Source organism: Rattus norvegicus, chromosome 3 (genome assembly GCF_021556685.1).
Source record: "Rattus norvegicus strain SHRSP/BbbUtx chromosome 3, alternate assembly SHRSP_T2T, whole genome shotgun sequence".
NCBI classification, from domain to species: Eukaryota; Metazoa; Chordata; class Mammalia; order Rodentia; family Muridae; genus Rattus; species Rattus norvegicus.
The window spans coordinates 107,228,696-107,241,462 of NC_141536.1; the positions used below are offsets into that span (position 1 = coordinate 107,228,696).

The 12,767-nt window shown below is 41.2% G+C and overlaps 1 protein-coding gene across 8 annotated transcripts in view; it reads right to left on the bottom strand.

Annotated features, from left to right (window-relative positions):
* Nucleotides 1-12,767, bottom strand: part of Ttbk2 (tau tubulin kinase 2) — a 111,821-nt gene that overhangs the window by 26,535 nt on the left and 72,519 nt on the right. For all 8 annotated transcript variants that reach the window (XM_087652009.1, XM_087652013.1, XM_087652011.1 and 5 more), the window contains 2 exon segments: nt 10,867-10,959; nt 9,775-9,900 (listed from right to left, as the gene is read on the bottom strand). In XM_087652009.1, the coding sequence (XP_087508135.1) occupies nt 9,775-9,900; nt 10,867-10,959 (219 nt within the window).

Here is a 12,767-nt window from a genome sequence, read left to right on the forward strand (position 1 = left end):
AAGCAATGCACTTACCCTCAGTGCAATGCTAATACTGGCTTGGCTTACTCAAAGACCATTCGATGCAAAAGACAGCGACTTATTTAGTAATACATAAGTAGATCAAACAGGTAAAAAAAAAATGCACATATTTTTTCCTTTCTGCTCTTCGGGGTATTTTGACAATACGGGAGTAAAACCCAAAAGTTGTACTGCACCCATAACAGACCCAGCAAGACAGAAGACAACGAAGGAAAAGCAATCAGGAGGATACGTGGCATTCACTGTTTTCAAGGTTTCTGCTTTTAGTATTTTTAAAGTTTCTTTAATTTAAAGTTTCTGTGTATGAGCAATTGCCTGCATTTATTGTATGTGTACCATGTGTGCCTGGTACCTAAGGAGACCAGAAAAGGGCTTGAGATCCACTGGAACTGGAGTTACAGACCACTGTGACTCAGACTCAGACAGGTGCTGAGTCACAGCACGGAGCTTGGATGCGGCTTTCATCACAGGGCAGGCCCAGCACAAAGCTTAAGTGTGGGTTTCTTTATTAAGGTGGCGTTCCACAGCACTATCCTTTAAGCCAAACAGCAGCATCTTAATCAGACCAGCAATGTCTGCTCAAAAAATCTCTTAGCTAGGTTTGTTGACTACCCATGCTCCTTCACAGAAGAGTATCCAATATAATTCTGAAGATCCGGCCACTCCTCCCTGCTAGCTGTATGCAAACCTGTCCTGACTGCATGTGGCCTTAAGTGGAAGAGCAACAGCATACAGACTGAGGAAGACTAAGGAGACACACCATGGTCCACACAGAGTGAAGATTTCCTTTCCGGTATAGCTGCTCTCAGGCCACCACACTCCTCCTTGTCAGTAACTCCTCAATCAGGTGCTACAAACAAGCCTGTAAAGTAAGCTTAGGGACTGAACTCTGGTTTGCTGATGACACTGCTTAGACTCCTCCCATGAGAAAATTCTCACGGTAGATCAGAAATTTGTTAGTTTTTATGCTTCATGGTATGCAGAAAATCAGTAAATAGAAGAAAATGTTAGCAGAATGAAAAAATGGAATATTTTTAGTAAAGAACTTAGATATGAAGACTGAGAGAACTACCTGTTTTTCCAGAATGGAAAAGAAAGCTGAAAGGAAAGGCTGAAAGGAAAGGTCTCCTGCATGGTCTCAGCACCCAAGATCAAAGTGTAACTTAAGGCTGAGTGATTGGTGTGCTTCTCTAATAGCCCATGGGCGCTCACAGCCCAAACACTACATGTAAATCCATACATCCTTGTTCACTTTCTGTCTTTAAAGACTTCAGAAAGTCAGCATATGCTGGCTGAGTCTTAAAAAAAGAAAAAGAAAAAGAAAATATATAATAAAAAGGGAGAAATTGTAAGACCTCCTCCCTCCCCATTTGAAGAAGGCTAGCAGAGGACCAATACAGGCTAGCCAAGGACCAATATTCCATAATCTCTCCCCACCTTGTAAAAGAATTTTAAAAGAAATTAAAATCTTTTGCTGTTGTTTTGTTGAGACAGTGTCTCACCATGTAGCCATGATGACCTAGAGCTTGCTATATAGGTAAGGCCAGCTCTCAACTCACAGAGATCTGCCTCCCTCTGCCTCCCAAGTGCTGGGATTAAAGGCGTGAACAACTGCATCTTGCTAGAGACATTTTAACCTCACCTCCTGGTAACATTTCTGCTTACCCACAGACCCTATGACAGCCCCATAATATAATGGGGTGGGGAGGCAGGGAGGCGGGGAGGCAGGGTACCTCTGTAAATTCCAGGCCAGCCTGGTCTTCATAGACTTCATGATAGCCAGCGCTACATTGAGAGACCTTGTCTCAAACAAACAAACAAAAAGTTCAGCTCAAGAAATTACTTCTGCAGGCTGGAGAGATGGCTCAGTGGTTATGAGCACTGGCTTCTCTTCCAGAGTCTTGAGTTCAATTCCCAGCAACCACATGGTGTCTCAAAACCATCTGTAATGGGATCTGATGCCTTCTTATGTCTGATGCCCTCTTCTGTCATGCAGGGCTACATGCAAATAGAGTACTCATATACATAAGATATGTAAATAAAGAAATCCTTTAAGAAATTACTCCTATATAGTAGAAAATGAAGAAACTGGAGAAAACATCTGGGTGGGGTTATCAATTAACTAATGATAAGTAATGTTAGGATGCACAGGCATTCTAGGAAAGAAATGCTAGGGATGAGGGCTGGGATCCCTGCCTAACAACTGGAAGCCCCATCATACAAGGACAGTGAGAATGAAAGGAGAGGTCGTCACAGTGGTAGGGATAATGACCCACTCCACCACTTATATCTAAGTCAAGGTCATCATTGTCTCTATCTTCCTGGCCACTCCCCTGCAAGTAGAACCTGACCATGGTGACTGAGTTCTGGCTAGTAAGTCATTGTTATGGACAAACATCCATACCTGCTCTTCCCCTGACTACAAAAGCCTGTGTGGACAAGAAACCACTTGAGAGTTGCCTAGCAAAGTCACAACAAACTGACTTGTGTGTGACATAAGGCATCTATGCAGTGCTGAGATACTCACTGCCTCTTTTCTTTCCCCTGCACTGCCTCATCGTTACCCAACTCGAGTCTCCTCTGCTTTATTGGAACACACACAGCTGAAAGGCTTAGCCTCTTCTTTTTTTTTTTCCTTTTTTTTTTTTTTTATTAACTTGAGTATTATATACATTTCGAGTGTTATTCCCTTTCCCGGTTTCCGGGCAAACATCCCCCTCCCCCCTCCCCTTCCTTATGGGTGTTCCCCTCCCAACCCTCCCCCCATTGCCGCCCTCCCCCCAACAGTCTAGTTCACTGGGGGTTCAGTCTTAGCAGGACCCAGGGCTTCCCCTTCCACTGGTGCTCTTACTAGGATATTCATTGCTACCTATGAGGTCAGAGTCCAGGGTCAGTCCATGTATAGTCTTTAGGTAGTGGCTTAGTCCCTGGAAGCTCTGGTTGCTTGGCATTGTTGTACATATGGGGTCTCGAGCCCCTTCAAGCTCTTCCAGTTCTTTCTCTGATTCCTTCAACGGGATCCATGCTTATCACCCTGTACAAAGCTTAAGTCCAAGTGGATCAAGGACCTCCACATCAAACCAGACACACTCAAACTAATAGAAGAAAAACTAGGGAAGCATCTGGAACACATGGGCACTGGAAAAAATTTCCTGAACAAAACACCAATGGCTTATGCTCTAAGATCAAGAATCGACAAATGGGATCTCATAAAACTGCAAAGCTTCTGTAAGGCAAAGGACACTGTGGTTAGGACAAAACGGCTTAGTCTCTTAAAGTAGAAACAGGGAACTAGAGAAATGGCTCAGTTGATAGACACTTGTTCCCAGCCTGACAGTAATTTGATCGCTGGACTCTACAAGGAAATGGAGAAAGCTGGCTCCCACACTTTGCCCTTTAATTCACGCATGCATCCCAGTATGTGTACCTCCTTACATATAAATATGTAAATGTAAATTTAAAAAGAACAGAAAGAAGATCAATATATCCCTGAGAATTTGTTGCTGCTGCTGTTGTCATTTTTTAACCCTTTCAAGGCTTCCTGCTCACTGAGAATAAAATTCAAACTTCTTGAAACAGTTTGTTTATAAAGTTCTACATCATCTGGCTTCTTTCTCCAACACAATCTCAAACCATTTACTCCCTTCATTTACTATATTGAGCTCCTATTCCAATCCCCTTACTTCGAGATTTAAGCATCTGCTTGCATCCTGCTTATAACATTCTTTCTCTTAGTTTTCCTCTCCAAAGGACCAACAGAGTCTGACATTTGGGGTGGAGGGTGCGACACTAAACACCTAGACTGCCTCCTGTTATTCTCTAAGCATCCTCGGCTTTAAATAGCCTCTCAATACCTTAAGTCACACATTAGCAGGAATTGGGGATTCAGATTAGTAGCAAAGTGCTTACTTAACAACGACAAGGCTCTGTGTTGACCCCAGCACCAAGAGGGTTAGATTAAAAAAAAAAAAAATCCCCAAACTCCTCAAACCACAAAACGAAACAAACAAACAAATAAAATCACAGGAAAGAGACATCATCAGAATCACAGAATCCCTCAACTGCTGTTAATTTCCCAAAGCAAGAGGTGAGATATTTTTGTGTAGCCTCTATTTAATGGGTATATTCCTGTATTCCAGATCCTGGGAAGAAGAGGCAGGCAGATCTTTGAGTTCAAGGCCAGTCTCATCTACCTACTGAGTCCCAGGAAAGCCAGAGTTATATAGTGAGACCCTGTCTCAAAAAGCAAAACAAGAAATGTATGTTTGTTTTTGTACTTATATTTATATACTTTTTCCTGATATTTCCTGTTCAAAGAACAAAAGCAATAGCCCAAACTTACTCAACATTTATTGAAAATATGGGTGCTAGCATTACATTTAAAAGAAGAAATGAATCTGGGAAGATGGTTCAGGAGTTAAAGTGCTTGCTGTGGAAGTGTGAAGACTAGGGAGTTCAGATCCCTACAGGCAAATTGCCTTTCTCTAACTCTACTGCTCAGGGGGGTGGAAATGGGGATCCCTGGGACAAAAGGGCTAGCTAAACTAGCATTACTGGTTAGCTCTGGGTTCACCTAAGGGACCTTGCCTTCTAACATCAGCCTTAAGCCTCCACATGAAGTCCCTACACACACACACACACACACACACACACACACACACACACACACACACACACACGAGAAAGAGGAGAAAAAACAAATCTTGTTTCTCTAGGACTTAAAAACTGATAGGACCCCTGGTAATGGGGACATCTTGTTGGTGGCGTTGTTCTTATATCAGTCAGGGGCAGAACAAATGGCAGTCTTTTGTTCACCCTAGCTTGATGCATGACTTGGTGGTCAAATGTTTCTTATGCTTAGGACTCAAAAATATCAAATCAAATTCAAGCAGTGCGGTGCAGGAGGAAGACAGAGACATGTGGAACACCATGTCACCCACAGACCTGCCCTCCAGCACATGACACAGATGCTGCCACACCTCACCACTGAGCTGGGCTTGGAGGATGTCAGCAGCAGAAGCCACCACAATGTGCGAGCATGTGGTGGTTAAATGGGAGAGAAAGAGAAGTGGAACAGCCTGAGCATTATGAAGAGAGATGGAACTGGAGACTCGAAGGTGAAGAGGAGCAGCTTGTTGTGAGTGGCCCCAATATCTGGGGCCACACTGAGGTCCCAGCCTGAGCTGCTGCAGAGAGCCATGTCTGAGTCTGAGGCTACACCAGCTTCAGGGGTCTGAAGCTCACATTACCACTAGAGAACATGGGGCTATCCCTGCAGGGCAGCCACTGGTGACGATATGGATGTCCAGGGTACCCCCATCTCTCACTGGATACAGCATTCTGGAGAGCTGGTCCTATCCCTTGTAGCACTCTGGAGAATGGGTCCAAAGCTCCAAGAAAAACAGTGGAGCTCATCAGTTGAGAACAAGGGATTGGCAGGGTGAGGGTTGGGGAGAAGATACCTTCCCTCCCTCCCTTGCCCCTTTCCACCTGCAGCAGTTGGGAAAGCTGGCCCTAGGCTCATGTGATGAGGGCCTGTGAACTGGCCCTGCCCCTCACTGACTGCAGGTTTCAGCACTAGGGACCTGTGAGCTAGCCCTGAAGACAGAGGAGACTTGGCCCACCTGTAGCAGTTGAAAGAACTGACCCTGGGGTTATAAGAGCTGGTAAGATGGCCCTGCCCCTCACCAGCTGCAACACTTGGAAAGTGGGCCTGGAACCTTGACCGGGTAGCACAGTGGAGCTGGCTCTGGAAGTGTAGGTGCAGGTGAAACTGGCCCAAGGGCATAACAGCAGAAAAGACGACCCTGCCTCCTCCTGATGGCAGCCCTGGGTATCCTATCTGGAGCACTGCCAGAGCCCACCCTGGTAACGAAGATAAGGCTGACTAGCTTAGCTGCACCCAGGCCCAGATCCAGGGATCTGAACTAGCCCATCCCAAAATCTCTATTATCTGCAAATGGTTGGGGCATTTGAAAGGGCCTGTTCTGCTGTTCCAAAGCTGCAGGATCTTCATAACACAGGATAATTGAGTGGCATCTTGATAAGGATCCAATATTGATGGTGTCACAAAAGTCAGAGATCTCGAACCAGACCAATGACTCATTGCAATGAACATTTGCAAGTGAAGATGTGTGGACAGAGGGCTATACTGTGGGACACACTGGGACACACTACAGCTTCCACAATGAGAGGTCTTCTGTTTTTTTCTATTGTTGTTGTTTGTGTTTTTATTTTGGGGGGGGGAGGACGTAAGGGCGAAGGGCAGATATGAGTGAAAGGGGAGATGAGCAGGACTGGGGTGCACATTGTGAAACTCACAAAGAATCAATAAAAAGTTAAAAAAAAAACTGATAGGGATACAGACTCAGAATATAGATACTAAGATGTAATTTCTCAAAACAACACAACAGGCTCACCTTTTGGTTGCTGAAACAGTGTTACTACATCCCAAACTGGCCTCAAACACATGTTCTTCCTATCTTAGCTTCCAGTGCTAGGACTAGAGCTATGCACCACTGAACCTGGTCAGAAACCTTTTAAAAGGAGAGCTTCCCACTTATTTTAAGTGAGACATATATAAAAAGTTTTGATAGATAACAAAATAGCTGTCTTCTCTAGGTCTACACCTGCTGTTAGAGTAGACTGCAATAGGCTATTGGATAAGGTATTAGCCCTGTGCACCTTGAAAATATAATAATGACCCATAAAATTCTCTTAATCTTTAAATATTTACAAAACATATACATTCTAAGTGAAAGGTGACTAACACTTTCTAATTATGAAATATAAGATTTTATTTTAATCTCAGCTCTGACTACATGAAATCAGAAATACACACTGTGACCCAGCTAGGGAATCAGCCATGCTGCTCTATGCTGGGATGCCTTCACCTGTGATGCTCGGAGAAGGATTGTTCTTGTTAACTATGTGGCTATACTGTGAAGAATCCCATGAAACAGTCATCAAAATCATCAAATTCAGAAAGGAGAACTTTCCTAAGACAGTCTCACTGTGGAGCCTTGGTTGGCCTAAACTCACCATATAGATCAGAGTAGCCTTGAACTCACAAAATTCACCTGTTTTTGCCTCCTTAACAAACTGGTGTTAAAGGTGTACACTACCATGTAGGTTCAGAAATGATCTACAGATTGAAGTTAACTACATGGAAGGCGTTAGTTCACAAGAACATTTAAATTCAAAGTAGCTTCTTCTCAGATGAAGATCCTAGCAGTGCTCTCTAATAGCAGCAAGAGAGTGAGGCTGAAAACTGATGTCACACTGACACCAGGCACCAAAACGCCCAGCCAATCACATCAACCTTCCTCACTTACACTCTCCCATCACCTGTTCTCCCACTCGTTGCTTATGAAACATCAGAGAGCAGAAAAGAATCAGATGATATACACTATGTAAAACAGCAAACACATGTCTACTCCATCCCTCCCCAAGTAAAAAAACAACCACACTTTGTCCTATTACTAAGTGACAGAGATGACCCTTAGAGAATATCAAAGTGAAAAACTTATAGTGAATCATCTTCATTTCAGAAAAGAAGTATATAAGAGGAACACTTCAAGGTCTGGCGAGATGACTCAGCAGTTAAGAACACTTACTGTTCTTCCAGAGGAGTGGTTTGATTCCCAACACCCACAGGGTGGCTCACAACCATCTGTGACTCCAGTTCTAAGGTGTTCTAGCTAATTTTATGCAATTTGCTACAAGCCAGTCACCTGAGGGAAAGCAGACTCAAATGAGAAAATGCTTCCATAAGATGGCGCAGCAGGCAAGCTTGCAGATCACTTTCATAATTAGGGATTGAAGTGGGAAGGCCTAGCCCATTGTGGGTGGTGCCGTCCCTCAGCTGGTGGTCCTTGGCCTATAAGAAAGTAAGCTTAGCAAGCCAGGAAGAGTAAGTAAGCAAGTCAGCAGTACTCCTCCATGGCCTCTGCATCAGTTCCTGTCTCCAAGTTCCTGCCCTGCTTGAGTTCCTGTCCTAACTTCCTTTGATAAACAGTGATGTGGAAGTGTAAGCCAAATAAACCTTTTTCTCCCCAAGTTGCTTTGATCATGATGTTTCACCATGGCAACAGTAACCCAAACTAAAGCCCAAACCAACACCATTTCCTGACCTCAGCAAACACCAGGCATTGACATAAACATAGATGTTGGCAAAATATCCATTATACATAAAATAAATAAATATTTTAATGGGGGTGGGAAGGATACTTTTGCTGGGTGTGGTAGTTTAAATCTGCTTGGCCCGGGGAGTTGCACTATTAGGAAGCACGGCCTTGTTGAAGGAAGTTGTGTCACTGTAGGGGTGGGCTTTGAGGCTCTCCTTCTAGCTGCTTGCAAGACAGTCTTCTGTTTGCCTTCAGAACAAAATGTAGAACTCGCAGTTCCTTCAGTACCATGTCTGCCTGGATGCTGTCATGCTTCCTGTCATGATGATAATGGCCTGAACCTCAGAACCTGTAAGCCAGCCTCAATTAAATGTTGTCCTTTATAAGAGTTGTGGTGTTTCTGCTCACAGCAGTAGAACTCTAAGATACTGGACACAGTAGCAACAGTCTGATCCCAGCACTCTGGAAGACTGAGGTAAGAGAACTACAAACCTGAAACTAACCTGAGCTGCAAAGTTGAGACTATCTCAAAACAAACACAAAACCCAACACTGAAAAAACTCAACTACAATATTATCTCAATTTGTTAGACAATCTGTGTAATATCTTATATCAAGTCATATGGGAAAAAAAGTTCACTCACTTAGGTCTTTCAGACCCAAGGTTTGTTGATTCTCTGCTTTATATTCTGAAATACTTTAAATAACAGATGTAATTTCACAAAGAAATAATATATGAAAATAAATTCATTTGTGATAGGCATGAACACTGACAACACTTTAAAATTTAAAATTTTCAACAGCAAGCAGCAGAGTCCAATGGAAACAAAATTATTTTCTAATATATGTTATTATTATTCTCTGTGAGGTGCATTACATTTTCAGGAGTACAACTGCTTATGCACTAAGCTTTGACCAGGTTCTCTCTGTAACAAAGACAATTCAAGGCAAACTTAGCTGAATTTTGGAAAGGCTTATTAACTGTTCCCTACAGAATTAATTCAGTGGCCATAGAAGAACAAGGCCAACAACATTTACTGACTCCAGCCAACAGCACAGACAGCCTTCAACAGATATATAATGTAGTTGTACAGTTTCTTCTGGCCAAGAAATTGCTATAAAATTTATTATCATGCTCTATATCAGTGGTTCTCAGCCTACCTAAGGCTGCAACCCTATAATACAGTTCCTCATGTTGGAGTGACCCCTAACCATAAAATTATTTTCATTGCTATTTCATAACTGTAATTTTGCTGTTATGAAGCATAATGTAAATATATGTGGTTTCCAATGGTCTTAGGCGACCCCTATGAAGGGGTCATTTAACCCCCCTCTCCCCAAGGGGTCACAAACTAGGTAAATCATGTCACGAACAGAAACATTTTTTACCTAGTCAGTCTGACTAATGAGGTAAACTCCTCCAAAGGACTCTCTCATTCTCTATCTCACACATTTGCACATATTCCAATCTCCATCATCATGTTAATTTCACATTTCTTAGGCTATATTAAAATAATGTTACTCTAGGCACCTTTCAGACTTAATTCTGACATTCTTAAATCTATAATGAGTAAAAGCAAAGACTAAGAGAAGAAAAATCAGTGTAAATAGCTCACAAAGATGGTTACCTGGTAGTCCGGTTTTGTAAAATAATCCAAAGAGGAAATATGGTCAAGAAAGGTGCTGAATTCTGGAGGGAGGTGTTTCAACATGAGCCTATGGTCATACCTCTCCTTAATGGAACCTACTTGCTCCTGGAAGGGAAGAGAACAGGAAGCAAAGTCGGCTTTTCTTTTCAGGAGACTGAAGCAGGCTATGGAATCAATGTGCTATGAAGTGCTAAGCAGGAATCAGTGCTCACTAACGGCTTTCGATACAGTGCTTCAAGTGGGAAGGAAAGACGATATACCGCAGAGCTAACAGTAACATGGAGTCCATGCCAGTGAACTCAGAGTCCTTTAAACTGGGTCTACTGCCCTTTATCAACATAGTATTTCTGGTTTTCCAAACAAAATAAACTGATAATTAAAAACTAAAAGCTACAATTCACATCAGGAGAAATGCTGTCTTATAAATGTATCTGTTCTCAGTACACATAAAAAAATAATTATCTCTCTAATATCAGTTCACAGAAAGAAACTTCATTATACTGTGATATAATGAAGTTGCTCATAGAATTTAAATTTCATATATAAGTGGATTTTCTTAAAAACTTAAAATAGGGTTTACAACTAAACTAATACTCAAATACAAACATTATATATCTAGGCAATAGATATATGTGATTTTTTTTTTTTTGTAGTGCTAGGAATTAAATCCAGGGACTTACACATGCTAGGGACACTGAGTCACTGAATCACATATCAGTGAATTTGGATTGATAGGCACGAATCAATCCAAACGTCTCTTCTACATGATATTGCAATACATTTATATAATGTTATATATGAATCATATAAATTATATAATATTTACTAAGTATATTTTCAACTGAGAAATTTTGTTTGTTTTTGTTTTTCAAAGCAAGAGTTTCTCTATTTAGCCTTGACTGTGCTGTCCTGATACTAACTTTGTAGATCACACTGGCCTCAAACGCAGAGAGATCCACCTGCCTCTGCCTCCTGAGTACTGGGATTAAAGGCATGCACCATCATTTGCCCAGATTAAGGATACATTTTTATTCTTTCCCCTATCAAAATTGACCTTACACTCAAAATTACCTTGTCCTTTATTTTCCTCCAAGGCAGTTGGCCAACCACAAACTCTACCAGCATGTAGAATAAAGACCAAAGGTCATCATGTCTTCCCATTTCCTTGGGAAATAAAAGAGAATTCATTCATATTAAATAACCATTTCTTCTGAGTGCATCACATTGTTTAAAGTCATTAAATAGATTTCCCATAAATCATCTGGCAAATATCTATATGTCTGCATAGGTACCTATTAATGCAAATGCACGATAAATATACCAAGAAATGTTTTGATATAAATATCCTACCTAGAGATGTAGTTCAGTGGTAGAGTGCTTGCTGAGTGTGTAAGACCCTGGGTTATATTCTCAACACCACAAAACCCAGCTACCACTAAGAAGCAAAAACAACAGACTGAGCTGTAACACAGTTGGAAGAGTATCTGCCTAACATGCATAAGGCCCTGAGGTCTGATACCCAGTACCACATAAAACAGGGTGAGTCTGTGCATGATAGAATCCCAGCACATGGGAGAGAGAAAAGGGATCTGAAGTTAAAGACCATGTTTGCTATTTAGTGAGTTTGAAGCCAGCCTAAAATATAAGAGATCCTATCTCAAAAATCAACCAATAAAAAAAACCTCCTAAAACCAAGAAATGCTGAAAATACAACTAATAATTTACTAATTAATGAGTGCTTTAAGAAGTAAGGGAGAGGGGTTGGGGATTTAGCTCAGTGGTAGAGCACTTGCCTAGCAAGCACAAGGCCCTGGGTTCCGTCCCCAGCTCCGGAAAAAAAATAATAAAATAAAAAATAAAAGAAGTAAGGGAGAGATGGGTCAGCGGTTAAGAGCACTGTCTGCTCTTCCTGAGTTCAATTCTCAGCAACCACATGGTGGCTCACAACCATCTGTAATGGGATCTGATGTGCCCATAGACAGCTACAATGTACTCATATACATAAATAAACCTAAAAAAAAAGGGGGGGATAAAATGTAGCTCAATGATAGACTATTTGCCTCTAGGAAAAAGGCCCTAGACTTCACTGCCAGCATTGCAAAATTTTTATTCATTCACTTATTTACTAATTTTTTAAATTTTATCAACTTTTTAAATAAAAAATGTTGCAAATAAAAGAATTCACATCAAAAATAACCAGACCAAAAGACAATTTTTAAAAATAAAAATGAGTAATTCTAAAAGGATTTTTTTCTTTCACTTAGAAATAAGAAACAGAATGTTATTTGGGCTTAGGGTATTTATTACTTTTGCTTGCAGTGTGGGGTTTAAACCATGATAGTTAAAAGCTTCACCACTGAGTTACATATATTTCCATACCGCTTGATGCACAAAAATTATTATATATTATAAAGAAAACAATCCATTAGATACTGACAGCATCATATCCACTATTAATTGTTTTTAACTGTTTGTTTGGGGTGTGTGTACTTGTGTGGGTCCTTATGTGCCAAGGCAAGCATGTAGTGACCAGGTAACTTGCTCAAGTTGGTTCTCTTCATTCACTATGTGGATTCCAAACATCAAACTCAGACTGTCCAGCTGGGGGATTAATAAGTACCATTACCTGCCAAGCCATCTTGATGGTCCCAACCCACGAATAATTTCTTAGAACAGAATCCAAGTCTTTTATTTCTTCAAACATCTATATTTTATTTTCAATATTAATACATAATTAAACAGACACATTCCCAACAGACACACTTAGCTGTTGCGTTTTCTGGCAAATGCAACTTCATTTTCTATGCAGCTGCCCTTATCTGTCATCCATTATACAACCTATCATGAATTAGTATTATGGATTCCTTTAACATTAGCATTATATAAAAATGAATTACAACTACCATTCAGGTAAACGTGTAGCTATGAAAGGGACCCGCAGCTCCTGAGCGCTTTTTTTTTTTAACCTTTGA